Raw genomic sequence first — 25,610 nt, forward strand, 5'->3', positions numbered from 1 at the left:
TCATCTTGCATATCTGGTGAGTGCTTAAAGAGACTTCAGCTGTTTATGCTTATGTTTAAGCTGTACGGCCAAAGAATGTAAAATCATGATTAGCTATCTATAGTTGATCCATAATTGAACTTCAAAGGCTGTCTATAGCCACATGGGCTTTCTGAATCGATTTTCAGCTCTTCAAAACGCTTCAACCTAAGAGGGAGCTTTTAATAACGTCAGCAGATTCTGAAATTCCAATCCCTTCTTGCATCTCATTGCTTACGGTAGGTAGCGTGGAATGGCTGCAAAATATGTCGCAACGGCTTCGCTTCGTAGTGCGACATGAGAGACGCGTGGAGTTTGTTTACAGATTGATACTCGCATCTTGATCCGCCTCCAACTGTTCTCTCAATTGAAACAAGACATAATGGTCGTACCAGGCAAAAGAAAAAGGAAAACGCAAGAGCCTCCAGTATACGAAGAACACCCATCACCGGTGAGCTCGGAGCTTTATTACTCTGGGGAGTCAGAATTTGAGTCAGAGGAAGAACAACCGAAAAAGAGATCAGTCCCAAGAAAAGCCCAAAAGCAAGCAGAAGCGGCACTGGATCCGGACAATGAGCTATTCAAAGCTTTATCAAGTCCAGTTGTTGCCGTGTCAGAGTTAGCACTCGATTGGGTAGAAGCATATTTACAAGATCAGGACAACAACAGTGTGGAGGCATTTAAGAATATGTTCAATCTTGTTCTCAAAGCTGTTGGTTGTAAGAATCTTGCTGAAGCACACGATCTTACGAGTCCTGACTCTGCTGTTGCCACAGTAAATGAGCTCGTCATCCATTTCGAAAAGCAAAAGTACCACGAGAATCCGTTCGCGTCAACGAACAAGAATGTTAAGCATTTTCAAAAAAATCTTATTGAGTTTTTCGGTGAAATCATCTTTTTTGCTCACGAAAAGGGCTGTTTATACAGAGATCGTGTCGAGGAAGACCAGTCTGTGCTAGCATCTGACTTCATGAACTCAGTGATTCAGTGGTTCACAGCTCTTAGTTCAAGCACACCACGCCCATTTCGTCATGTATCCACTGTCGTTCTTTTAAGCGTGGTTACCCAGCTCTGTCATCAGGCATCGAGTCTCGAAATATCACTTGAGAGACAGCAGCGCCAATTGAGTAACGCGAAAGGCAACAACAAGTCCAAACGCAACAACCAAAATCAACTTCAAAAAATACAATTGATGACCAAAAACATCGAAACAACCAGCTTTAGAAAAGAAACCATTGAAGAGTATTTGGACGAGATCAGCCGATCTGTATTTGTACATCGATACAGAGATGTCGATAGCGCTATACGCGTTAGTTGCATAAATGCGTTGGGTGAGTGGATGGTCGCAAATCCATCATACTTCCTTCTGTCATCCTATCTACGCTATTTTGGTTGGCTTCTTTCGGATCCGACTGACGTAGTGAGGGAAGAGGTTGTAAAAGTTCTAGCTAAACTTTACAAATTTCCAAAAGGCTCAATTGAAAACATGGCCTTCAGTTTCCGCAAGTTTACTAAGCGCTTTCAACAGCAGCTCATCAATATGATCTGGAAGGAAAACTTGGCAAGCATCAAAATAAATCTATTTGCTATTTACATCGAGCTTCTAAAAGTTGGATTCCTTCAAGACCAGGACAAGATCAATCTTTGTTCATACATCATTTATCTTGCAGAGCTCGAATTGACCCAGAGCACCTCGAACAATAGATTGAAGACCGAGTCAAGCCGATTCCTCACCCTTGTGATACAGCACGATGCTGACAGCTTGACGGAAAAGCTTGCTGGGCACACTGACTCTATATCGAGCGTGTTTGACAAATCAAAGCAAGCTTACTTTTTTCGATTTAAAGTGCTCAGTAATGTCCTCAACAAGGCACTTCAACAATACGATTCGAAGCGATCAAAACTTATACTCACAACAAACGGGCCGAGTTTCTGGAAACTAATCGACGCAATTTATGGTGACATGCATCTATTACCTGAATGGTCTAGCGAGTGGGAAATCATAGTGCAATACTTAATGCTTGATGTGTCAGCAATTCCATTGGAGGGTTTGTCGGCTGCTGACGCAGAAGAACTAAGCCGGAGTCTTGAACTAGCCACTTCAGATCAGCATAATTTCATCGCTTTCTTATCGGGTGTTGTGAGTAGCTCCTTGAACAGGAAAGCAAGAAAAGGGCAAGAAGCGTCTTCTAATGATCTAACAGCTACTTTGATACCCAAATTAGCATGCAAGCTTCATGATTTGGAAGATTTGCTGAGCAAAAATGTTTCGATGTACCCTAGCTTCTTGAAAATTTGGACAACGCTTTTGAGTTTCCAATCAGAGCCCATCCAGTCAGTGTTCGAGCACTCAGACAATGTGGAGGGGTATAATCAATTGCATGGAAAAGTTCTTCAGTTCTTCTTGGAGTGTGAAACGATGTTGGATGATCTAAATGACTTATACAAAACTTATTACTCGCTTTTGTTGACTTCAAGCGGAAATGGACACTCAAACAGCGATGATGATAATAATCAGCTCATTAACCCCAACGTTTATCTCAAAATCGAGGATACCATTCTAGCGCTTCTGACAGAGGTAGTCGAAGCTTTCAATACAAAAGGCCTGGCCACCGACATATTTGAAGCTGAATTCGAGCAGGAAGATCCGTTTGTTTGTGATCAAAAAGATCTTTGCAACACACTTATTGATGTTTCAAATCCTCTTATGAAATTGACTATCATAGGAGATGTGATAAGCATAATCCGGTTTGTGGGTGAGCCAATTCTCGATTACAAGGTGAGTGTCTTAGAGCAGATCTCTGTCAAACTTTTATCAAAACTAGATTTTCAATTGCTCGTTAGGCTTTGGCCTCGAAACCTTTACAAAGTTATGAAGAGTGTGAGCAAAGCATGGGAATCTATGCTTGATTTCGCTCTAATCAGCTTATGTTGGAAACTTGAGGATTTGATGTACGCTTTGAACGATGGAACTGCTGAAACGATCAATGTGGACATCTTTTTGGAGGATGTGTGCAATTTGTTCAACAACATTGTGGACTGCTTCAAATCCTTGAACGAGGTGACATTTGGTGAAGGCGATCTTTCTGGTTCTGAGAGCGCAACGAGCTCTTTGAAAATTGAGCTAGCAGACTTCTATTATAACTTTGGTATAAGGGTCATTGATTATTTGACATCAATCAAGGCTTTTTATGATAAAACGCATGCTTCACATCGCTTTAGAGATTACGATGCCATGTTCCGGGACCACCTGAAACTTGGTGGCTATGTGATGAGTGATATTCCCGACACTTTAGAGAATGCTCTTATGAATGTTTTCTACATCAAAGAGGCAAAGTTAGCACTTTTACTTGGTAAGGATTTGACAAGAACTGCGAATGAGAATGTCAACTTCGAGGAATTTGTTCTCGACGCCGCCCAAGATGGCGAGATTGATGATGTGAGCGCTCAAGAGATTGTTACGAGATTCGATTCAAGTGATGAAGAAGATGACGAGAATGAAGCTCAAGTAGCCAAAGCGGCCGCAGAAAGGGAGGCAAAGGAGCTTGCCAAATCAAAGATCCAAATCGCGAAGCAGGAGATGGATACTTGGATTCAAGAGAGAGATCTTTCAGTAGTGTCGATGAAGCTACTTGGGCTCTGGAAAGCAAAAGTTCTGTCATCGAGCTCTTTGAAGCGTTTCGCTCTCAACGGCGAAAAACTTGGGCAAACATTCAAAACCATTGTATCATTGGTTGACACCCCTGAAGAACCTTCACAGGTAATCACTGACGATGCAACGGAAACGAATGAGATACGCACAAGCGAGGAACAAACTACTCTTGTTTCGTGATTTCGTTAGATTAATAAATATACTAAAATCTTTCCCTGTCTGACTTGCTGATCTGACTGCGAAGTCTTTCATCGTTAGGCACTGAAGTCACAAAACGAGGAAGCTCCGTGTGATTAGTAGAGTTGGTTGCTTCGCGTGAAACTGATAACCCTCTTCCTCTATCGTTCAGCCTACCGTTGGTTAACGACATCGATCTAGGGGTAAGCACATCGTCACCGCTGAAGATCAGATGATCAGACAAGCTTTGGATGTCCTCGTGATCATTGCGGTTCATCGGTAAAGTGACATAGTTAGAATGTAAGTCACCCGACTTGGGAAGTTTTTTCATGCTGATTTGTGAGCTAGCCGTCACGACTTCAGGATTACCTTTAATAGTTCTAGCAGATGTCCTGTTGGATCCAAGTGGCGGCCGGCTTGGTGAGGTTGAAGTGCCCAGTCTCAGTCTCAATTGGGAGTGAAACTTGGCTTTTATTGAAGGAGTGTGCTCAAATGCTGGACTCCGACTTCTTGTCTTCACAGAACGCATATTAAGTCCACTCAAATCGAGTTTCAAATTGTCTTTGTTTGGAGTGGTTTCAGTTTTAGGATGACACTTAAATTTGTTGCTTTTCCTAAATTCAACAAGGGCACGGCGAATATTGTACGCGGAATCCTGACGGAAGATCTTGATGAGTCCGGTTTGATCGCAAGTAACGATGATGTGGCCCGCATCTAAACCTGTTGTCTCGGCGTAGCCAATCTCTTTTTTCCGTGAGCCGAGAATTCCATAATCGTCTAGTTGTGGTGCTCTTCTCACCAAATCATAGATGATGTCGTCGGAGAATGCAAGAAGTCTTCTGGTGTTTTCAGGTGCAAAAAGTGCACAATTGACCTTGGTATGATGAGCATGAAAACATGCGTATGAATTGTTTTCGTTAGGAATATAATGCTGGCCACTACTGTCCTCAAGAAAGCGTTGCAAACTGAGTTTTCTCCAGATCTTGTTATCATGGAGAAGTTTGTTGACTTTTTTGTGGGTATGATTGACAGTTTGTTTACCCTCATTGTAGAGCTCTTTGAGGGCAATTTTTAGCTTATTGTTGATAATCGAGTTGTTGTTCTCCCAGACGTAACACCAGTGATCCTCAGATCCACTTATAATGAAACGGTTATCGTCACTCAAGGAAGAGACAATAGAAGAACTTGTATTGGTAGCCCCCTTAAATCGGGTAAGTAAGCGCGTTCTGTGCATATCAATCAACCTTGATTTTGAATCATTGGTGGTAATGAGTAAGTTCCATTTGGCAAACTGCGTACCCGAAGTCTCTGAAGCAGCCTCGTTTTCAAAAACCTTGATACCTGTAATTTTGTTGCCATGCTTTGGCCCGAAAGGGCTGGTGAGCGAGCGCTCTTTGAGCTCAACCCTGTGTAAAACATGAAGACCCTGTGTTTCGAGGCCAAAAAGGGAACCATTGAAGCCCCCTACTATGCAATTGTTACCAACTGGGGTGAATGCTAAGGCAGTGATGAGCACATCATTGCCCAAGTTTTTGCTGTATGCAATGGAATTGTCTAATATGGACCACAAACGGACATAATTGTCGAGCGAGCCACTTAAGAAGAATCTGTCCTCATTAGGATGGAATTTCACAGTGGTGACAAAGTCATCGTGCTTGAATGTCTCCAAACATTCGGAGCGCTCAACGTTCCAAAGCTTGACTGTACGGTCCATGGAACCCGATATGAGGAAATTGTTTTTGCTCCAGTCCAACGTCAAGATCGATTTTGTGTGTCCTTCGAATACGAGATAAGGTTCTTGCTGAAAAACTGGCGCGTATTGAAACACTTTCAGCTTGGAAGATTGCTTCCGAGAGACCTCACGGCTCTTGTACTGGAGCCTAGACAAGGGAGAGGAGATAACATGCCAGATGTAGATCTTGCTGTCACGTCCGGCGGCAGCCAAGTATTTGCCGTCCCTGCTAAATTCCATGACCAAGATCTCGTTGCTTCGCATGGAGGCGGACTCATTTTCGGAGGAGGCGGACGTGTTTTCGGAAAGGTCAATGCTGCTCAGCTCTGTGTCAGAGAGAACGCTTTCGACGTCTCGTTTCTCACCGCAACGAAGTTCCTGTGCTAGAAATAAGTTGTTGAGCATACGCGGACTCTTATTGCTGCGCTTATTGATCTTGATACGCTTTGGAAAAACCATGGACTCGCCGGTAAGCCCGGCCCAGGGGACATTACCTGCTGCAGAGTCCTCAGGCACCGGAAAGGCCTGCTCGCCACTCCTGTCAAACTCGTCGTCATGGTAATCATCTAAGGTGTAATTGGATAAGATATCAAGTGAATCGTGCAGATTGAGGTCGTCAGCCAGCTGGTCAGCATGATTGAAGATCAGCGTGAAATCGTCATCCAAAAACACGCCAGAACCGCTAGAAACCAGGGACTTATGAGGTCTGGGGGATTCCTTGGCAGGGCTGGTTGTGGAAAAGGAGGTGGAGGCCGTGGAGGTCAGCTGGGGCGACGGCGGCGTCAGCGTGGACTTCTTGCGGAAGAGCTTCAGCAAGATACGTTTCTTGCCGCCCGCTTCGTTTTTTGACATGGTGGGAGCAAAAAAACAGTGGAGCGGAGGGGGAGCAGGTGAGCTCTATTTCAGGAAAAACGGCTGCTGGGTGCGCAGGCAGGAGCATACCGGAGTTTCCCAGCAGCCTCCACTTGGCGCTGATCGAGCCGGTTTGTGCCAGAGCGAAGAAAAAGTATGGTCACTTCGGAGGGTTTTCTTTTGCTAAAATTTTTCAGCCTCCAACTGGTCTGTCTACCGGGCTTGGCAGCGATTCTTTCGCTGACACGGAACACAATGGCCGAGGAGGTGCTACCTCTATTTGCAACCGGTCGCAAAGTTAGCAACCGACTTTTCGCGGCATCCAGAAGCAGTTTTACCTCTACAGCCGGGCGCCAGACGCCTGCACCTCCATGCTCAAGGTTCTGCTGAAGCTTGCGACGAGAAAACCCTATTTGCGTCACCAGGTGCTCCGAAAGAGGCCGTTCGGTGTTTGGTGGTCTGGATTGTTGTGCAAGCCAAGACTGACAGGCTTGACAGCGTTGCAAAGCTAAAACGACGGTTGCGCTCTGGGCATAATTACATTATTCTGTGGGCGTAATCGTTGCAAATTGATTTCGGCTCTACTGGAGCTCGTCAGAGGGTCCAGGGGCAGACGCACTGTACGGGTGCAAACGCTGCGGAGACTGATCAACGAGCAATGGTGACCGTGAGTTGCGAGACGCTGGACCGCCTATCTGGATTTTAGTAAAGATTGCAAAATGCGTTTGACTCCGCAGCCGGGGTGCAAAATTAGCCAATCCGTTGTTGCTGTCAATGACAGTCAAGAATAAGTGGTTCGTATCCCCAGACATTAGTATGACAAAGCCGAAGAGGCGCCAGCGGACTAACCCAAGGTGCATGCGTTTCAGAAATGGCTTTTACTCGTCAAGCGAGTTCGCATCCTGGAATCGGGGCTTTTGGGTGTTCCGCTTGCGGATAGTCATGATTCCCTGCCCGGCGCCTAATGGCTGCGAAATAAAGCCCAGATGTACCACACGAGTTATGCCAGAAGCAACGGACCTCTCGATCGAGTAAGTCATACGTGGTGAAGGAAAACTGCGTACATCAAGGCTTCATCAGACAATGTGAGACTAGTCCACGGGCCTTTGTGTTTCGACGCCAAGTATTCTCGGACCCTCCTGAGGCCTCGGTACACTGGGGTTTGAGTCCCGGTTTTAAGCGCTTAATGGTTCCGGACCTTCCTACGGACCCTCGGCTTCAAACCCACCCTGCCCGCTATTTTTCCGTATACTGGGCGTCCAATGCGTCTACGGACCCTCGGCACCTTATTTGACAGGCAGCAATGCGTCGGATTATGGATGCGTCGGATATACTTCTGGAGTTAAGATAACGTTCGGGAAGCGGCGGGTCTTGTTTGGGTAATTCATTAAACTTTAGACACAAGTCAATTGAAACACTATTTTTCTACGTCACCTTACTACCGCATACGTGTTTTGTAAAGCTTATCCAGGCACTGTGACTCCCCATCCTGGGTCAGTCCACCTTCCCAGATTTTGCCCATCAGCAGCTTGGTAGCAGCTCATCTACACCATGATTCCTGTTGCTTTTATTACGTCGCCTGTCACACCCTGCCTAACGTACGCTGGCACGCTGGCAAATGCTCTATGTTGTTTCGCATGCCTTAGGTCTTCTTCTTCTTGGACCACTCCAAACGCAAGATCAACGAGTAGTAACCCTTGCCGTTCAACTCGTCCAATGCTCTCTGCGCAAGCAGCTCGGTTGCAAAAGTCACGTAGGCGAAACCCTTGGATTCGCCCGTCTCTCTGTTTCTGATAAGCGAGCATCTCTGCAATGGACCATACTTTCCGAGCAACTCCTCTCTCAACATCTGATCGTCCACAATCGTGTTCAACTGGGAGATTCTCAACGTACAAGAGTCATCTCTGGACTCTCTGCTTGGAGCATCGGCTCTCTTATGCACTGGAACGTATTTAGAAGATTCGGTAGGCTCTGGAGTAGCTCCTCCACCACCTGGGGCGGCGGTCTCCGCGCCAAGCGTGTCTTTGAAAGGACACTTGGATGTGAAATGGTCACCACCACATGTTCTACATGTGAGTCTTTGCGTGCTGACCAAGTTGACTTTTTGTTCCATCTTCTCCTCTTCCTCCTTCTTCTCGAGCTCTTTCCAAGAAGCACCGAGCTTCAACTCGATCTTCTCACCCAACTGTGTGGTTCTCGTGTCGGGTCCTGGCGGCGTGTGCTTTTCCTTGCCAAACTTAGCCCAGCTTCGACGGATCGCTATCGATGGGTGTACTCTTTCCTTGACCTTCACTTCCTTGATTTTCTGAGTGATCTTCACTTTCTGGCCCTTGGCGTTGAGTCTATAGCTCACCACCGTCTTGGTGCCATCTGGGTTCGAGGTAAACTCTGGGACGGGGATGTCATCCTCGGCATCTGCCCACGACTGAAACATGCTGTACTGTAGCGTTTATCGATGCCTTGTAATGGGTTTTGAGTAGCGAAAAATTTTAGTGCAGTCTGCACGACCGCGCTTTACTTGGAGCGGGCATTTGCAACCAATGGATCTGGATACTAAATAATGAAAATGCTAGGAGGTTGAATATTTTTTTTATTTGCTTAATCAAGTTGCATCGAGGTTCTGAGGATTTCTGCAATTTCGCCTCTGCGATAGACTTCTTCGTGCTTACCCCAGTGTCCTCTGCGATCCTCAAAAGCTATACACTTCTTCTTGAGATAGTGAGCGAAAAAGTCCAGTTGCCTTTCACTTAAAAGCTCATCATCTAGGGATTGTAGAATGAAAATATGACCGAAATCAAGCTCAAAGTTCATGGTTGGCCTACTGATGGCGGTCGCATTAGCATAATCGGTCTCAGAATCAAAAGCCTCGTTCACAAACAGCAGGTAAGTTGGATACTCCGCTAGTAGTTCAACAATATCGTAGATGCCATCCAAGAAGTATAAGTTTTCTAGTTCAATCACATGAGGACTAATCATCCTTTCACCTAAAAGTGTTTTGTACGTAAGCAATTGTAAGATTAGAGTCGCTCCCACTGAGTGACCAACTAACAGGGCACGTTTCACATTGTAGTGAGTTTCTAAGAACTTTAAAGCATAAATGACATCTTCGAGGTGATCGGGATGTTTTGATTGTGGAGATAGACGGTAGTTCAAACTGAAGTAATTGACATTTCGAGGAAGCTGATCTATTAGCTCCCCAAAGTCATCGTAGGTATTATGAGGATCTCTCCACGCACCACCATGAATGAAAATTAAAGTCTTCTGATTTTGCGGATTGTAATTGAATTCTTTTAGACTTTGCAATGGGTCTTCCCCATAGCTCACTACTTGAGTCATGATCGTTATCCGTGCATGTCTATAAAATACCGAGCCTCATCAAAGAGCGCCCATATATGTACAGGTTCACCGTTTTCAAAAACACCCAAACTAACCGTCATGATAAATCCAATGTATCTGTTCCTGGAGTAAGTTCAGCAGTAGATTGAGACACCAGTCATCCATATTAATACAGCAGTAGAAGTAAATTGTGGGTGGGCCGATTGCTTTGGCCCCACCAATAGTCAAGAATTTCTAGGGATCGTCTCCTCTATGGTAACTGGAGATCGATAGTCGTAAGTATCTTTTGTTGTCATTGCGCTTTGTCAAATAGAAGTAAATCCACATAGATAGTTTTCGGGAAAAAGATCATGGGAGCAGAATATTTCAAGTAGAATAAAAACAAACATTTCAAACGTCAGCACGTTTAGTAACGGGTAGGGGAGCGGTCACGGTTGTAAGAGTCTCTCTCGAATCCACCGTCACCACCACGGTTGTAGCCTCCTCTACCACCTCTGAAGCCGCCCTCGCGATTGTAGCCACCCTCACGGTCACCTCTGAAGCCACCTCTGCCACCTCTGAAACCGCCACGGCCTCTGCCACCTCTAAAGTCATCTCTGAAGCCACCACGGCCACCACGACCGCCTCTGAAGTCACCACGGAATCCACCACGGCCACCACGGAAGTCACCTCTGAAACCACCTCTGCCTCTCTTACGAGGAACATAAGGGCTGGTGTCGTGTTCAGCACGCAAAGTGGCACCCTCGTAGTCAGCATCATTCAAGTTCTCAATAGCAGAAGAAAGGGCCTCACCATCCTCAAACTCAAGAGCTGCAATGGTCTCACCAGAGTCGTAGTCACGGAAAACCTTGACGAAAGATGGTTCCATTCCCTTGTCACGGACGTAGTCCTTGAAATCTTGCCAAGCGGTGTTTTCTGGGACACCAGAAATCTTCACACGGTTTCTGTTACGAGTCTCCTCCTTACGACCCTTGGCCAACTCGATCTGGAGGGCCTGGCCATCCAAGTCACTACCAGCCAAAGAGTCGATAGCCTTGTTGGCATCGTCAGCACTCTCGTAAGTCACGAAAGCGTAACCTCTCATAATTTGAACTTCAACAAGGGGACCAATGGCAGAGAAGTGGCTCTCAATAGCCTCCTGAGAAGTTTCAAAACCAATGGGTCTCACAAAAAGCTTGCTAATAGGAGCATCCTCAACTGGGGCATCATCGACAGGAGAGATAGGAGCCTGGTCTTGTTCGGTGTCAGACATTGTAAAAAGTAAAGTGTTAGATGGAGTGTTTTATGTGCGGTAGTTTTTTTGCCTTTTAACGCGTGGTTTGATACACCCACGACCCCACTGTTTATCAGATTGAACGGTAAGTTTTGAAGACAAGGTCTTTTCAAACCTTTGAAGAGAACTTTAGTTGGATCTAGCTAATCGTCAGCTTCAAATTACTATACCCCATTTCCTGAGAGTAGTTTTAAAATATCACCTCATCAGGTGCTGCATGGGCCGCAACCAACTCCCTTCGGAGCCGCATATCACTTATTCAGACTAGAAAAGAAGAAAAAGCTTCTAGTTTGGAGTCATTTTTTTCGTTCTTGTCATGGTCTGTAAGAGGATATCTTTTGAATGGAAGAAGCGAATTGATGTAGAGCGAGGAATCCCTTCCAAGAGCCTCTTCTCCAGTATGAAGTACTCCGATTCTGTCCAATTTGGATTCCGAAATTGATATTTTGATCGAAAGTACCTTCAATTTGCGTCAATCGACTCGTCCAGAGAATCCAGACATTTATTTTAGATTTCGCTTGGTCCCCTCATTGCCAGCGGTGCTCTCTACATCTCTGAATATCAGAAAAAACCGAAAGCTCGATCCATTATATGCAGGCTTCTTAACATCATATAGATTGCGCACAACGTGAATTCTCAACGAGTCCGATATGGTGTAATGGCTAGCACAGTTCGCTCTCACCGAGCAGATCGGGGTTCGATTCCCCGTATCGGAGTTCTTTTTTTTCCCAACCTTATTTTCTACTCCAAGCTAGATTATTTAAAATTAAGTTTTTATCGATGGTTTAAACTTTAAATGCACATGCGTTATCATTATTGATGTAAATCTATACAAGCTCTAGTCCTAGCTCCTCTAAATGATCGTGATAATTGTCCATTCTTGCATCCTCCTCATCAGTGTTGACCAAAAAAATGGTATCAAGAATGTGATCTTTTTCTATGGCCATCTTCTCCTTACCGTAGTCCGAGCAGAACTTGACGGATGCAAGCATGGCACACACAAGGTTATCGTTGTTGTAACTTGGCATTTTCCCTGCCTTAAACTGCAGCTCTGACGGAATTAATAACTTTTTCTTATCTAGAGCGGTTTCTGCTGAACCAGCGGGTAGGAAGAGTGAATCATCAGTGACGAGTGTCTTTAGTAGGCCTCGTATGTTCACTTTATACACCGTGGTATCAGAGACAGAGACCGCAAGAACGAGCTCATCCTGGAAGTCATAAACATTCATGACTTGCTTGTTTGGGGAAGTAAACACTCGCCAGTGAGAAAGGCCATTAGGAATGAGAGCGTTGGTACCCGAGCATAGTTTGTAAGGTTTCAGAGGATCCCAAGGAACAATTTCGATGTTGAGTGATACGAATGAGGAGACGTGACTCATCTTGAACACTTCTTGAGGCTCTCCATCAACGTCAATCGTGTCCTTGACGACGACCACTAGGTTGGGTCTATAAAGGTCATTTCCACAGCCACACCTCACTAAATGTGCTCTTGCAAAGCCAACCCAGATATCTCGACCAGGTGGAATGATACTTTGAAGTATCGAAGAGTCCTGTTTTTGTGCCTTTAAAACATGGCGAATGTTGGCCATTTGTGTACCTCCACGGAAGGGACCAATGGAAGATGAAGTTTTGAGGTTCTCATTCTGCTGGAATAGGAAGCCACATTTACCAGTTTCAAGATCACATTTGAGGACTTGCATACTTGCCCAACGATAAACAAAAAGCATTGTCTTATCGTACCCGTGTTTCTGGCGGTCCGCATCACTAGTCATGGGAGTCCAGTTCTTCTGCTTTTCCTGACGAGGCATGTTTTTTATGCGCAACTCAACTGACTTGGTGTATGTTGAATTGTCCGTAGGAGATTCCATTATCTCATCAACATTCTGTTTGCCTTTTTGGAATTGCCAAGGGTAGCTCACCCACATGGATCGATAAGCTCCCGGTTTCTTCAAAAGTAGCTCATCTTCATCATCATCGGCAAAAGCATACTTCTGATGCTGCATGTTGAACACCATCATAGGCTCCTCGTAGCCATTCTTGTTCTTCACGAGGATCAATCTTGGGTCCTCGGGGCCTAGATACCGCATGCCAGGGTCCTTATACTTATGGAACATAGGTACAGGGATGATCAGGGGATAGTGGGCTACAGTGTAGCCCTGTTGTTGGACAAAGAACCCGGCAGCTTCGTTATTTGTAGGTATCACAAGACTGATGTCTCTCACCTCCTGCCAGTTCTCATCATATAACTGGGCATATGCAAAGGAAAACTTTGGGTCGCCACGGCTTCCATCGGGAGAATATGCCAAACGCGACACCATGAGGTGATAGCCATACTGTTCTAGGTAGACTGATGATCCAGCTAACCGGAACCAGTGGCGGTGGCACACTTGGTACATGAGTTGCAAACGAATTTGCAGATCGAAATATGGGGCCATCTCGTTGATATACTCGTCGTCACCACGGTCAATGGTCCGAATGAGTCTCAGCACAATGTCACATAGTGGCGTGTGCAAGTTGGTGGGTTCGCTGACCTCGGTCGACACGTTATTCTGGAGCTGTTCACACAGATGCAAATCCATGTTGATATCATGGGAAGCATCGTATATCTGGAATGGATGCTTGTGGAAAACCTCCTTTTTCACTGGATTGCTCTCGGGTCTATGCTTCTCGACATGTTCATATATGTAGTTGGGATTGTCTCTAAGACTTGGAGTATCGTTCACAAAGTCGGGAACTGCGGATATATCAAGGGGTATTGAGCTGGGGAGCACTAATCTGGATTTGACAGGTCGAAGTCTGGGCACTTCCTTTGACCACGGTAAACTGGGACCATATGTGAGATGCCACAAGAGAAAAAAAAGGACAAAGAGGGCTGCCCCATATCTTGTGTAATGCCTGGCCATTGTCGTGGGATTTCTGCTTGGCTAAAGCGTGGTGGATTTCTTCTTGAGAAGAAAGTTGTAGTTCACTCGCGGTGATAATGAGGCGTAACACTTCTTGGCTCTCTGTCAGAATTATTCCTTCACAGTTAACAAGGCTTTCCTTCTTCGTGGGTTCAAGAGTGTACAGAGATTCAGGAACGATCTACGCGGCGGTCTGGCTGCGAAACTGGAACACCTTTTTCGCGTGTTTTATTGTGCATAAGCTTACTTGGACTGGTTTTGGGAGTCTGAGCCGAGGTCCATGTTGTTTAGCATTTGACAAGCAGTCATTACTTTGACATCCTCGTCTGCTTGCCTCGCCCGCTGGCCTGCCTTAAGTTTCTGCAGGTGGGGCTGAACTACAGAGGAGACTCCTGACGGCGTCAAGCCATCGTCGAGATCGATGTCCTCGTCGTCAACGTCCTCATCTTCTTGTTCGACATCCCCGTCTGCCTCATCGTAATCGTCGCCATCAGCATCGTCATCCTCGCCATCGACAAACTCGTCGTCGTCGTCGTCGTCGTCGTCATCATAATCGTCAGTGTAGTCGTCGTCATAGTCATCATCAGTAAAGTCGTCCTCTTCGTCTTCATCCTTCTTTTTCTCTGACTTGTCTCCGCTGTTAAACATCATGAAACTCTTGAGCGGTGACGTGAAGGACGCCGACATGGGTCTTTCTTTCTTAGGTGACAGTGCCTGAGTCTTACTTCTCTCGATATCCAAAGATCTCACAGAATACAAGTCTGGCAGACCAGGTGGAGGCACCGAGCCAAGCTTGGGCAGGCTTGGACCTGATTTCATTGACTGTGGTTCCGCTTCGTCATCTTCCAAGTCGCTGAAATCGCTTAGATTTGCCAACGGTTCTCTCCAATAATTGAGATCTGTGAATTTCTCATCTGGCTTCACCACTTCGTTGTAGCTGGAAATGCTTCTAGGGGAGCCTGGGGAGTTTGCATTATCCGCATCGTCTTTGGAGTGGATGTATTGGTTGAACTGGTCTTCGTTCCAGTAGGGACTCACATCACTGATGAGTTTCAAAGGAGGGAAGAACTGATCAACGAGCTCTCCGATGCGTAAGTATGAGGATCGATAACCAGCAAGCTCTAACAACTCCATATGAACTTCACCATAAGGATTGATGGTGAAGATACGATGCGAGGGGATTCGGACACTTCTATAACTGATTGCATCAGTGATCCTGTTACCAAAACCAGCATAGAACGGTGTTCTTTCGTCAGCTTCATCAACACTTTGAGATGTTCCCGTTTTGCTGAAGTACAAGCTGCTTATGTCTCTCAAACATGCCATTTTGAAAACTTCTGGTTTTTTGAGAATGATCTCTCGTCTCAACGCCGCCATCGTTCTGTCAGGACTAAGAATAACCGGGCCCTTTGGAAGCTTCATGCCGTCCTGGTTAATACTGTCTAGGTACTGACGAGTGGTGTCAGCTTGCCCAACTGATCTTGCAGTCAAATAGACGATATTATACCCATTATGGGCGATGTCTTGGAACAAATTGGCGACACCAGGATGTGTCCAATCTCTACCAATCATGTTCAAAACGTGACCAAGAGCGTCTGATTTCGTGATTGTTCCGTCGATATCGGATATGACAATTGGCGTCGTGGATTTCCAAAGGTACAAGTCTGACACAACTTGCGAATTGCCTTGGTTGAGTTTGAACCGAAGCTTGTTCCGGCCGTAATTAAGCTTCATCATGCGCAATTGTTCTGATGTCAAACGCAAGGTCTTGAAATAAGTTTGATCATGGTACTTATGGTCAATCAAGTCGCTGGGAGTATGAGTTATTGGGGCGCCGGCGGTTTCTTCACTCAGAAGAGAGAGGTTATCAGTATTCATAAGATCACCTTCTGCTGCCTCTTCGGCCTCTTTGTTGAGAATTCTGATCTTGCCATCTTCGTCCTTGCAGACCACGCCTTGTAGAAGGCCGAATTCGCCAGCGTCAGCTTCGTCGCTGATGGGGAATTCTTTGCCATTGAGTAAATTGTTCATTTCACGTAAGAACACCTTTTGGACGAGCTCGTCAGACTCATCTATATTCTTCTGCGAGTTGGGTTTATAACCGTCCATGTCTAGAACCATGTCACCATTGATGTCAATCTTTGAGGGGATGTTGAGTTTTTGAGTGATCTTCTTTGCCTTTTCAAAAGCCATCCGCAGAATCAGCGTTGGCGTTTCGCTTCGTGAGGCAGCGCTCTTAGGGGGTGGGGTATTTTTGTCAAGAGCGATCTTCAGCTCGATGTCTGCGGAAGCATTAAGATCCAATACCTCCGGTTCACTTTTATTCAAATCAATCAGAGAGGCCCCGGGAGAGCCAGGAGGGGATGAACGAGGCGAGCCATAAGGAGACAGTTCAGCAGAAATGACGGGGGATGTGACTACCAGCTGAGACAAGTCCTCGGAATCGGTAGCAAAGACAAAGAAAGCTTCACCTCCTTCGCCCAACTTCATCGGCAAGTCTGTCTTAATGTCATTGACATATAGATCAATCTTCTTCTGCAGCGGTTTGATGATCTGAAACTTGCCAAAGCGAACATGCCATGGGGAACAGTGGAACGTGCCGTCCGGTTGCTCAATGACAATGATGTCAATAGCGCCCGAAAGCGTAGCCGGATTTAAGGAGTTCCACTGGTTGTAAACGTAGTCTCCCACTTTTCCGACGTATTGCATTGGAGGAATATGGAGTTTCTTGAGGGTCTCGTATGGATGTGGAGGGCAACCGCACTAGGTGGTCCTGTACTAAAGCCGAGGCCTATTGCATAGGCCCTTACCTGGTAGGGAAGGAAGACAAGGTTGGGTGGGAATGAGGGGGTAACAGGATAGGCAGAGTTATTAAGACGATTTGAAACTGTCTATGAGAATGAACTTTTATGAATTGAGGTGAAGGGTCCTTCTTTGGAGTGGATAGCAACCCGAAGAGCCTGGAAGGCGATTTTTCTTGGAAATTATACGAAGACCTGAGGATATTGTGGAAAAAATCTCAGTTGAGGTTTTTTGGAGCTTTGAAGAGTAATATCTGCTTGCCCCTTGAAGGAATCAACGATCAGAAGCAGGTGGTGCTAAGGCTACTTGACTAGTGGGCTAGTTTCGCAACCAAATGCACAACAACCTATCCTGGTAAACATTGCAGGGTCCAGTGTCTAAAATGATACACTTGCCATTGTTCACTACACTATGCTATTTTGGGGTAAGTTTCATCAATGTCTCTACTGGAAGCAACAAAATGCTATCTAGATTAGGCTGGGCTTCAGAAATAACTGTTCAAAGGCTTCGAGAGAATGGATCAAATGCTTCGAAAGAAGAGTTCGACGTGTGAATGCCCAAGATCACAATAGTCGACCTCTAGTTCAAGCCCATCGCTTTTAAAATGAATTAGCAGAGTTGGATATTATTCGGGTTCTCTCTTCGTATCTGAAGATGTACTCGATCCTGCTTACCATAAGGAACATATGATTGGACCAGACCACATAATATTGGATTTTGCAGAAATAAGACCAATTCTCGAGCCGTCCATAATTTGAAGTCTCGTACCATTTCTCTACAAGAGATGACGATCACTACCTCGATGAAAATGTCTGTCACACTCGCACAGGCCTTCGGCTAACTCGTCACCCGTTTTGCAGCCATCCATACAGCATCCACCATCGCACATTGAGGCTGAGAATTTTCAAATCATGACTCGCAGCTGTGATTATCGAAACGCCGTACCTATTAAATTGATCTTATATTGCCATTGCAAATGCCACCTCGGAAACCCCCGGTAGCATACTGTCTTTTTCCCCGGGGTAGATGCACAATCACTCCTCAATAGCCTTAGTATCACACGACTTCTTTTTATTCACAACTGAAGGAGCCTTCAATTTATCATCTCGCCGATCAATGCTAAATCGCCTTTTGAACTAAGTGGTTACCCGTGTGGACACCCCACAGTGCCGTACACAGCATCGTTAACTAACTTTGAAGAACTACGAACGTCAAACATATTCTCGATTGAAAATGAAAATTATCGGAAAATCTACAATAAGTCCATCCCCCTCCTTTGTAAATACACTTCTAGCCTCTGGTGAACAATTACTCTTGTTAAGCTTTTCTCCAGCTGCATGGAGTGCGTCGATAAGATCTGTGCGGTAAGCCTTATTTTTTTTTTTTTTTTTCTGTCTGCGTGATTTTTTAAGTTCTAACCACTTTTTATCCATCATGTCTTTAGAAAAAGCTCTCTCGTCAGACTCACCTATGGGCAAACTATCCGATAAGGAGAGGGATAGCGATTCCACGTCCTCCATGGCCCAGAAAGGAGAGTTGAAAAGAACTTTCTCGGTGTGGTCGGTGCTTGGTATTGGCTTCGGTTTGACCAACTCGTGGTTTGGAATTTCCGCCTCTCTTATCACTGGTATTCAATCTGGTGGCCCCTTGTTGATTGTCTACGGTATCATCATCATTGCTTGCATTTCTTACTGCATTGGTATCACCCTTTCAGAGTTGTCCTCGGCGATTCCTTCAGCAGGTGGCCAGTATGTGTGGACAAGAGTCTTGTCACCCAAGAAATACTCGAGTTTTCTCGCCTACTTGTGTGGCTCCTTGGCTTGGGCCGGCTCTCTTTTCACCAGTGCCTCCATGGCTCTTTCTGTGGCCCAGACAGTCATGGCTTTCTGGGTGCACATGCACCCGGAGCATGAGACAAAGTCCTGGCAAACATTCGTCGTCTACCAGTTGATCAACGTTATCTTGGTTTTGTTCAACTGTTACGGAAAGTACTTGCCCTACATCGCCAATGCTGCCTTGTACACCTCGTTATTCTCCTACTGTGCTATCACCATTACCGTCCTTGTCTGCGCTAGAGGCAACTATGCCTCCCCCAGCTTTGTGTTCACAGACTTCGAGAACAACACTGGCTGGACCACGTCCGGTATTGCCTTTATCGTCGGCTTGGTGAACCCCAACTGGAGTTTCTCCTGTCTTGATTCTGCTTCCCACTTGGCCGAAGAGGTCCACGGTGCTGACAGAGTCATTCCAATCGCTATTTTGGGAACCGTCACCATTGGTTTCATCACTTCCTTCACTTATTCCATCGCTATGTTCTTCTCGATCACTGACTTGAATGCTATCATCAACGGCGGAAGCGGCTTGCCCATTTTGGACATCTATTACCAAGCTTTGAACCACAGAGCAGGATCGCTTTGTCTCGGAATTCTTATTTTCTTCACGGCATGTGGTTGTACCATCTCTTGTCACACCTGGCAGGCGAGACTTTGCTGGTCTTTCAGCAGAGACAACGGTTTGCCATTCTCCAAGTACTTGTCCATCATCGACCCCAACCTAGGTGTTCCCTTAAACGCTCACTTATTCTCCTCATTCTGGGTCGCTATATTGGGCTGCTTGTACTTGGCTTCCTCGACCGCCTTCAACTCCATGGTCGTTGGTTGTATCACTTTCCTTCTTTTGAGTTACTTGGTCCCCACAGGATGCTTGCTTTACAGAGGTCGTAACAACATCAAGCATGGACCATTTTGGCTCGGCAAAGTTGGCCTTTTCGCCAATGTCATGACTATCGCTTGGGCTATTTTCGCCTTGGTATTCTACTCATTCCCCACGTTCATGCCCGTCACAGCCGGTACCATGAACTATGTCTCTGTGGTGTATGGGGTATACCTCATCTTTACTTTGGGCTACTGGTTCTTCCCAATCAAAAAATACTCTTGCAGAGAGCTGTTCGCAGGTGGTCTCGGGAACAACGAAGAGGAGGAGTTCCCAGACGTGTGTCTCACCGACTTATAGAGATGCTAGACTTTGCATTATACATTAGTTCAATTCTTCAACAGGATATCGAACCTGGCAAAATACCACTAGTAATACAATTTTTTCGCTACGTTATAGACATGTATGAACCCTCTGACACCTCTCTTTCAGATCTCTCGATCCAGACAGGTTCTTAATGGATTCAGTCAATCTTTCCATCATCTATCGCATACACTTACAACAGATCCTGGCCGAGTACGGAAAGGACACAAGACAAAAACTGCCCCGTTATCCAAGGCACCCTTCCAGCTGTAGAGATGCACTGTCTATTGTGATGGATACTTTTGGACAAAGTTAATGAAGAAAAAATCAGACAGGATTTTCTCATTTATATATGTCCCAGGCCGATGCGCTCCTCTACGCCGGGTAACTTCCGCATGTTGCGAAACTCTGAAAACAGATCTATAAACACTAACCTCAAAGAGAATTTGAACCAGATCGCCGCGTCTCCAAAGCTATTGAAGCTAATTAATGTCTCTCTTTGGATCAAACAACACGACGGCTAATAAGCCTGCTGGAGGATTGGGGTTCTCCTTTGGCGGTGCTCTGCAAAACACCCAGCAAAACCAACAGAATCAACAACCTCAACAGCCTGCCCAATTCGGCCAGCAGACACAGCAAAATCAAAATCAGCCTGCTACCAACTCCAATGCGCTGACTTTGCAAACCTCTGGGTTTGAAAAGAGCAATACTGTGTCCACTACGGCTACTTCTATAAACCCTGATGGATCCTCAGGCAAGGTATTAAAGGACTTGTTGGAATCTGCCAGCAACTTGCCTCGCTTGGACAACGTCAATGTCGGCTCAATTCACCTACCATTGAGTGAGTTGCAAAACCGTACAAAGCTGTTGAGGAAGAACGAAACCGGATCCAATGGATTCACCAAGGCCCACTACTTGCTCTCAGGTAGTGGAATGAATGCTGGTGATATTGAGATGGAGCTCAAAAGCCTTCGTGGCCCCCCTACGTCTTTGGATCAGCGCAATCAGCAACAGCAGCAACAGCCTTTGCTGCCGAAAGACCAGCAACAAGAGAAAGAAGCCTCATTGGGCCACGAAGAGAGACTGCTTCAGGCAGGAAAGGTCCCCGAATCACGTCAACTTGGCAGAGGCATTCACAACATAGAGAATTACTTGCGGGCTAAGAAGGATGAGAATATCTTAAATGCGATTGAACTGTCTCTTATCGCTGCTTCTCGTGATTTTGACAGTTTTATAACGAAGAACATTTCGATCGATTGGAAAGTTCGCAAAGACCACTTGAAAAAGTCACTCGGCATTCCTGTCAAGACGAAAATTAGCCCTGAAGAACTTTCTAAGTCATTTACATGGAATCAGACCCAACCAGGCAACTATCGCATCTTGACTCCTTTGAAAAATAAGGCTGCATCGTCTTCCAGTGTTAGGCAACTTACTAGAGAAAAGTTTGAGAGCCACGCAAAAATTGTATACCTGTTGAATGAGGCTCGTTTGAAGCTGCAACCCTTTCCTATTGCATTGAGTTTCGAAGAGTTAAACAAGTCTTACCTGGATCTTAAAGCTAAGCAGTTGGCTGATGCATGGAAAGTGATCGCTACTTTAACAAATGAAAAATTCACAAAACTTGACCAGGAGCAGGCCTTCTTCGAGGAGTACCAAGCCAACTCAGAAAACACATCGTTGAAGAGGCGTATTGTGATCAATTCCAAGTCCTGCTTGGAGAAGCAGTTCTTTGACTATATGGATGAAAGCTTTACTAAAGATGACGCAAAATTACCTGAACACCGGTTGCCTAACAACATCAATAAGGTGTCGCATTTCATCACCAAAGTTGTAACCAATAACAATGATGCTGAGTTTTTGAAGAGAACCCTTCAGGTCAATGGCGTTCCCGTTTGGGCTTTAATTTACTACCTCTTGCGCAGTGGTCTTTATTCTGACGCTGTGCAGTTTGCTGACCTGAGGAGAGAACTCTTTGAAAAATTTGACAAGAACTTCCCATTGTACTTGTCCAGCTATGTCAAAAATGACTGTTGCGGTTTACCTAGTGATCTTCAAGAAAGACTCTCGTCGGACTTTAACCAAACGTTCCAATTTCTTGATGAAAAATCTCCTGGTTTCGACCCATATAAATATGCGGTCTATAAGGTAATTGGCAAATGCGACTTGGCCAAAAAGACACTTCCTGCTGCCGTCAACCTCAGTATCGAGGATTGGTTGTGGTTTCATCTTTCCCTCATCAATGAATTCAACTTTGATGCGTCCTCGAGTTTGATTTATGAGAACTATAGACTTGAGAACTTGCAAAAGAAAGTGTTGTCTCTTGGTCCCACAAAGTTTAATGCGTCGTCTAACAATCCACTGTACCTCAAAACTTTAATAATGCTTGGATTATACGAGCTCGCCGTTAAATTTGCTTATGACACTATAAATGAGTGTGATGCAGTCCATCTTGCGATCGGTTTATGCTATTACGGACTTCTTAGAGTCTCAAGTGTGTCCAATGACGATTTGATAACCATCAACTCATCTGAAAAGCACGAGATCAATTTTAGCAGACTTGTCGGATCCTATACTAGAACTTTTAAGATCAGTGATCCAAAGGTGACTGTGCAATATCTTATCCTTATATGCTTGGCTAAAGGTGGTCATTCTCAAGAAGAGACAGCAAAATGTCATGAGGCATTGCGCGAGCTCATTCTTATCACTCGTGAATTCACCCTTTTGTTGGGTGAACTCAACGATGTTACTGGAGAAAAACTGCCGGGTATTCTCGAGAAACAGAGGCCGCTTATCAACTTGTCGGACTTGACGAAGTTCCAACGTACAATTGTGGATGTGAGTGCCTCAAGATGCGAAGAAGAAGGAAGAGTTTTTGATGCACTTTTGCTCTATCAGTTGAGTCAGGATTACGATGTTGTTGTTCGCCTCATAAATGAATTCGTTGGGGAGACTTTGTCAATGTCTGAGCTTGACAAGCCGCTTTTGTCCGGTGCCACCTACAGAACCGCTACAGGTGATAACAAGCCAGAGCAGAGTATTGAAAATAACTTCATACTCCTCAGCAAGCATGTCATGGGTACATTTAACAACAACAGCTCCATTTTGGACAAGATTTCTCCTGGCGCCAAGAGGGTTAATGATGCATTGTTAGCGGTGGTGGACATTCGTGAGACTTTTGCAGCCAAGGACTGGCGTGTGAGTTTAGCTGCGCTTCAAAAGTTGCCTTTCCTCAGTGCACTTAATAGCGACGACTTTGTTGAGATTAGAAACTCCGCTGAATCATTGACAAACTACGATGTCGCTCTCGTGCGTGTTATACCTTCCTTGCTTGTCATGGTGATGACGAGTGTTGCACAACTCACACATGGAATTAAATCCAAAAGATTCGGCTCCTTGGGTGGTGAAAGAGACGAATTGACGTCTCTCCGAAAAATCGCCAAGAATTGCATGGTTTACGCCGGTCTCATTCAGTATAGAATGCCTCGCGAGACCTACAGCTTGTTGGTGAACCTCGAGCTGCAGTTGTAAATACTTGATACATACGGCGCGCATAATTTAGTAGTACAGATCACCATGGCCCCAAAGAAGCAGACCAAACAAAAACCTACAGCGTATGAGTTCCCGCAGCAATTCTTCAACCAATCTGAAAATCTAAAAAAGCTGTTTTTTACTCCACAGCCGGAATCAATCATTCCAGGTCAAATAGTCACTGTGGAGCATTTCTTCAGCGATGACTTTTGTAACCAGTTGATAGGCTCTTTTGAATCTAGTCTCAAACTCGAGACCACTCCGCTTATCAAAAGCAAAGACTACGCCGCTCGCTATAACGATAGAATCTCGTTGACAGACAACCAGGCCGCCGATGCCTTGTGGAACTATCTCAAAAAGATCCTACTACAGAAGGTGGATTACGAAGACGAGGAGCTCGAGGATATTCATGATACTTTTGCCGACGCCCAGAGTCTAAATCCACAGTTAAGGATATACCGGTACACGAAGGGTCATCATTTTGGAAAGCATTACGATGATGCGGTGAAGTGCCCACTAGCGCATGAGCCTTCCAAAATGGGAACTACTAGGTGGACTCTTTTAATTTATTTAACAGGAGGAGATGAATTTGTTGGTGGCGGAACCATTTTCTATCCGGACTCCAACAGCAAGAAGGAGATCAATGTGCATCCCAGTAAGGGGCTAGCGTTACTACACAAGCATGGTGATGACTGCCTACAGCATGAAGCGGAAATCGTCAAGGACGGCGTCAAGTGGGTGCTACGTAGCGATGTGACCTTTTGAAATTTGACATTAATATTTGCTTTATAACTTACAAATGAGCTTCCAGGCGAAGCATGCTCTTGTAACGGTCCAAGACCGCCTCGTTGGCACAGGAGCCACCACAGACAACGACAATGACAATGTCGTCCTTCGTCAAATTGCCCACACTCTCCTTGAGGTATTTGAGTTGGTTGTAAACGACAGAAACGGCAGCGCCACAAGCAGGCTCTACCATCTTGCCAAAGTCTTTTTGGTATGCAATGCAGCCCTTGACAGCTTCGAGATCGTCAATGGCGGTGATGTGGTTCTTGTTCGTGGACTGGTCGTTGAACAAGTCTAAAGTGGGACCAGAAACATATGAACAGGCCAAAGATGTAGCGAGTGATCTGACGCAGTTCAATGTCACCACTGATCCTGCCTTGACGGCACTGGAAAGAGTAGGCGCCTGCGCCGTCTCCACCAAGACACAGTCGGCCTTGCTCTTGTTTCTCATGAGCCCCTGTTTGATACCATTAAAGAGGCCGCCTCCGCCCACTGAGCAGACAACTCCTCTCACCTTTTTGGCATCCTCACGAGACAATTGGTTCTGGAACATTTCATCAACGAGCAACGAGTGACCCTGCCAAATCAATGGGTTGTCGAAGGGGTGACAGTAAATGCAATTGAATTCTGTTTCAGCGTCGGCCATAAGGCTTCTGGCAAACTTGTCAGCGTCGCTAATGGAATTGCCGTGCAAAAGCACAGTTGCACCATACTGCCGAAGCTTCTCCACAACCAGCTTCATGGCAATGGTAGGAACAACAACAGTGCACTTGACATTGTAAAACTTTGCGGAGTAGGCGGCAGCAAGCCCGGCATTGCCTCCACTGGATGCAAAAACATGAATTGGCTTGTGGCTGTTGGGGCCATTTCTGGCTTTGCGGATTGACTGGTGAATCAAGTGACCGATTCCTCTCAACTTGAATGAGCCTGATGGCTGCTCGATTTCATTCTTGAAGAAAACCCGACATGGAAGTTTGTTAGAGGATGAAAGCAAGTCAGTCACCTCCACGAGGGAGGTTTGTACTGCTGGGGCCTGGGACACTGTCTCGGAGACTTGCAACATTTTTCTTGATGAACCATATAAAATGGCAATCGTCGCTACTTTAATACTCTACGCGAAGCGGCTAGGAGTCAGCCATACTATGGCCATGCGCTATTATGGCTAGGCAAAGTTGCCCCGATTGCCTTGTGTGGTTGCGGAAGTGCATTTCCGCAGTAAGACATGGCTGCGAAATGGAGATGGACTTCCAAACGGCTCCCGCCACATAGTGAGGAGCGCGGGTCTAGTTTTGCGGAAATGCTTTTCCGTACTATGTTATGATCACCTGTTCCTACACTTGGCGTCTCCTGGGCATAAATTATGGCTCACCGGTCAGTGCCGTTTCTGGTTTCTGTGCCTTCTGTGTTTACACTCAAACGTTTTTTTCACCCACCACACATGATGGTTTCTGGTCTCCCCAGAATCACCGTATAGGGCAACCCCACCATGCAGTATGTCGAGATGGCCTTCACCTGAAGCATTCACGACCATAGACG

At 45.7% G+C, this 25,610-nt stretch overlaps 10 protein-coding genes and 1 non-coding gene across 11 annotated transcripts; 5 read left to right on the forward strand and 6 right to left on the reverse strand.

The window, feature by feature from the left end:
* Positions 1-400: 400 nt before the first annotated feature.
* On the forward strand, positions 401-3,850 carry IRR1 (Irr1p; the record flags this gene model as incomplete). Its single annotated transcript, XM_024855950.1, has 1 exon — positions 401-3,850. One exon carries the CDS (start codon positions 401-403, stop codon positions 3,848-3,850), a length of 3,450 nt encoding a protein of 1,149 aa, XP_024715549.1.
* A 22-nt stretch (positions 3,851-3,872) lies between these two features.
* Positions 3,873-6,431, reverse strand: C7M61_000513 (uncharacterized protein; the record flags this gene model as incomplete). The annotated part of the gene is made up of 1 exon (XM_024855951.1): positions 3,873-6,431. One exon carries the CDS (start codon positions 6,429-6,431, stop codon positions 3,873-3,875), a length of 2,559 nt encoding a protein of 852 aa, XP_024715550.1.
* A 1,642-nt stretch (positions 6,432-8,073) lies between these two features.
* TIF35 (translation initiation factor eIF3 subunit g) lies at positions 8,074-8,865 on the reverse strand (the record flags this gene model as incomplete). The annotated part of the gene is made up of 1 exon (XM_024855952.1): positions 8,074-8,865. The coding sequence occupies one exon, from the start codon at positions 8,863-8,865 to the stop codon at positions 8,074-8,076; it is 792 nt and encodes a 263-aa protein (XP_024715551.1).
* Positions 8,866-9,029: 164 nt separating this feature from the next.
* On the reverse strand, positions 9,030-9,767 carry C7M61_000515 (arylformamidase; the record flags this gene model as incomplete). Its single annotated transcript, XM_024855953.1, has 1 exon — positions 9,030-9,767. The coding sequence occupies one exon, from the start codon at positions 9,765-9,767 to the stop codon at positions 9,030-9,032; it is 738 nt and encodes a 245-aa protein (XP_024715552.1).
* A 406-nt stretch (positions 9,768-10,173) lies between these two features.
* Positions 10,174-11,019, reverse strand: NPL3 (mRNA-binding protein; the record flags this gene model as incomplete). Its single annotated transcript, XM_024855954.1, has 1 exon — positions 10,174-11,019. The coding sequence occupies one exon, from the start codon at positions 11,017-11,019 to the stop codon at positions 10,174-10,176; it is 846 nt and encodes a 281-aa protein (XP_024715553.1).
* Positions 11,020-11,684: 665 nt separating this feature from the next.
* C7M61_000517 lies at positions 11,685-11,756 on the forward strand. The gene has a single exon. It is a non-coding gene; the product is annotated as a tRNA-Glu (tRNA).
* A 111-nt stretch (positions 11,757-11,867) lies between these two features.
* On the reverse strand, positions 11,868-16,652 carry SMP2 (phosphatidate phosphatase; the record flags this gene model as incomplete). The annotated part of the gene is made up of 2 exons (XM_024855955.1): positions 11,868-13,815; positions 14,191-16,652. 2 exons carry the CDS (start codon positions 16,650-16,652, stop codon positions 11,868-11,870), a joined length of 4,410 nt encoding a protein of 1,469 aa, XP_024715554.1.
* Positions 16,653-18,179: 1,527 nt separating this feature from the next.
* HNM1 (Hnm1p) lies at positions 18,180-19,757 on the forward strand (the record flags this gene model as incomplete). The annotated part of the gene is made up of 1 exon (XM_024855956.1): positions 18,180-19,757. The coding sequence occupies one exon, from the start codon at positions 18,180-18,182 to the stop codon at positions 19,755-19,757; it is 1,578 nt and encodes a 525-aa protein (XP_024715555.1).
* A 492-nt stretch (positions 19,758-20,249) lies between these two features.
* Positions 20,250-23,288, forward strand: C7M61_000520 (linker nucleoporin; the record flags this gene model as incomplete). The annotated part of the gene is made up of 1 exon (XM_024855957.1): positions 20,250-23,288. One exon carries the CDS (start codon positions 20,250-20,252, stop codon positions 23,286-23,288), a length of 3,039 nt encoding a protein of 1,012 aa, XP_024715556.1.
* Positions 23,289-23,333: 45 nt separating this feature from the next.
* Positions 23,334-24,053, forward strand: C7M61_000521 (uncharacterized protein; the record flags this gene model as incomplete). The annotated part of the gene is made up of 1 exon (XM_024855958.1): positions 23,334-24,053. The coding sequence occupies one exon, from the start codon at positions 23,334-23,336 to the stop codon at positions 24,051-24,053; it is 720 nt and encodes a 239-aa protein (XP_024715557.1).
* Positions 24,054-24,081: 28 nt separating this feature from the next.
* Positions 24,082-25,137, reverse strand: CHA1 (Cha1p; the record flags this gene model as incomplete). The annotated part of the gene is made up of 1 exon (XM_024855959.1): positions 24,082-25,137. One exon carries the CDS (start codon positions 25,135-25,137, stop codon positions 24,082-24,084), a length of 1,056 nt encoding a protein of 351 aa, XP_024715558.1.
* Between the last annotated feature and the right edge of the window lie 473 nt (positions 25,138-25,610).

This window comes from Candidozyma pseudohaemuli, assembly GCF_003013735.1.
Source record: "Candidozyma pseudohaemuli strain B12108 chromosome Unknown scaffold00001, whole genome shotgun sequence".
Taxonomy (NCBI): Eukaryota; Fungi; Ascomycota; class Pichiomycetes; order Serinales; family Metschnikowiaceae; genus Candidozyma; species Candidozyma pseudohaemuli.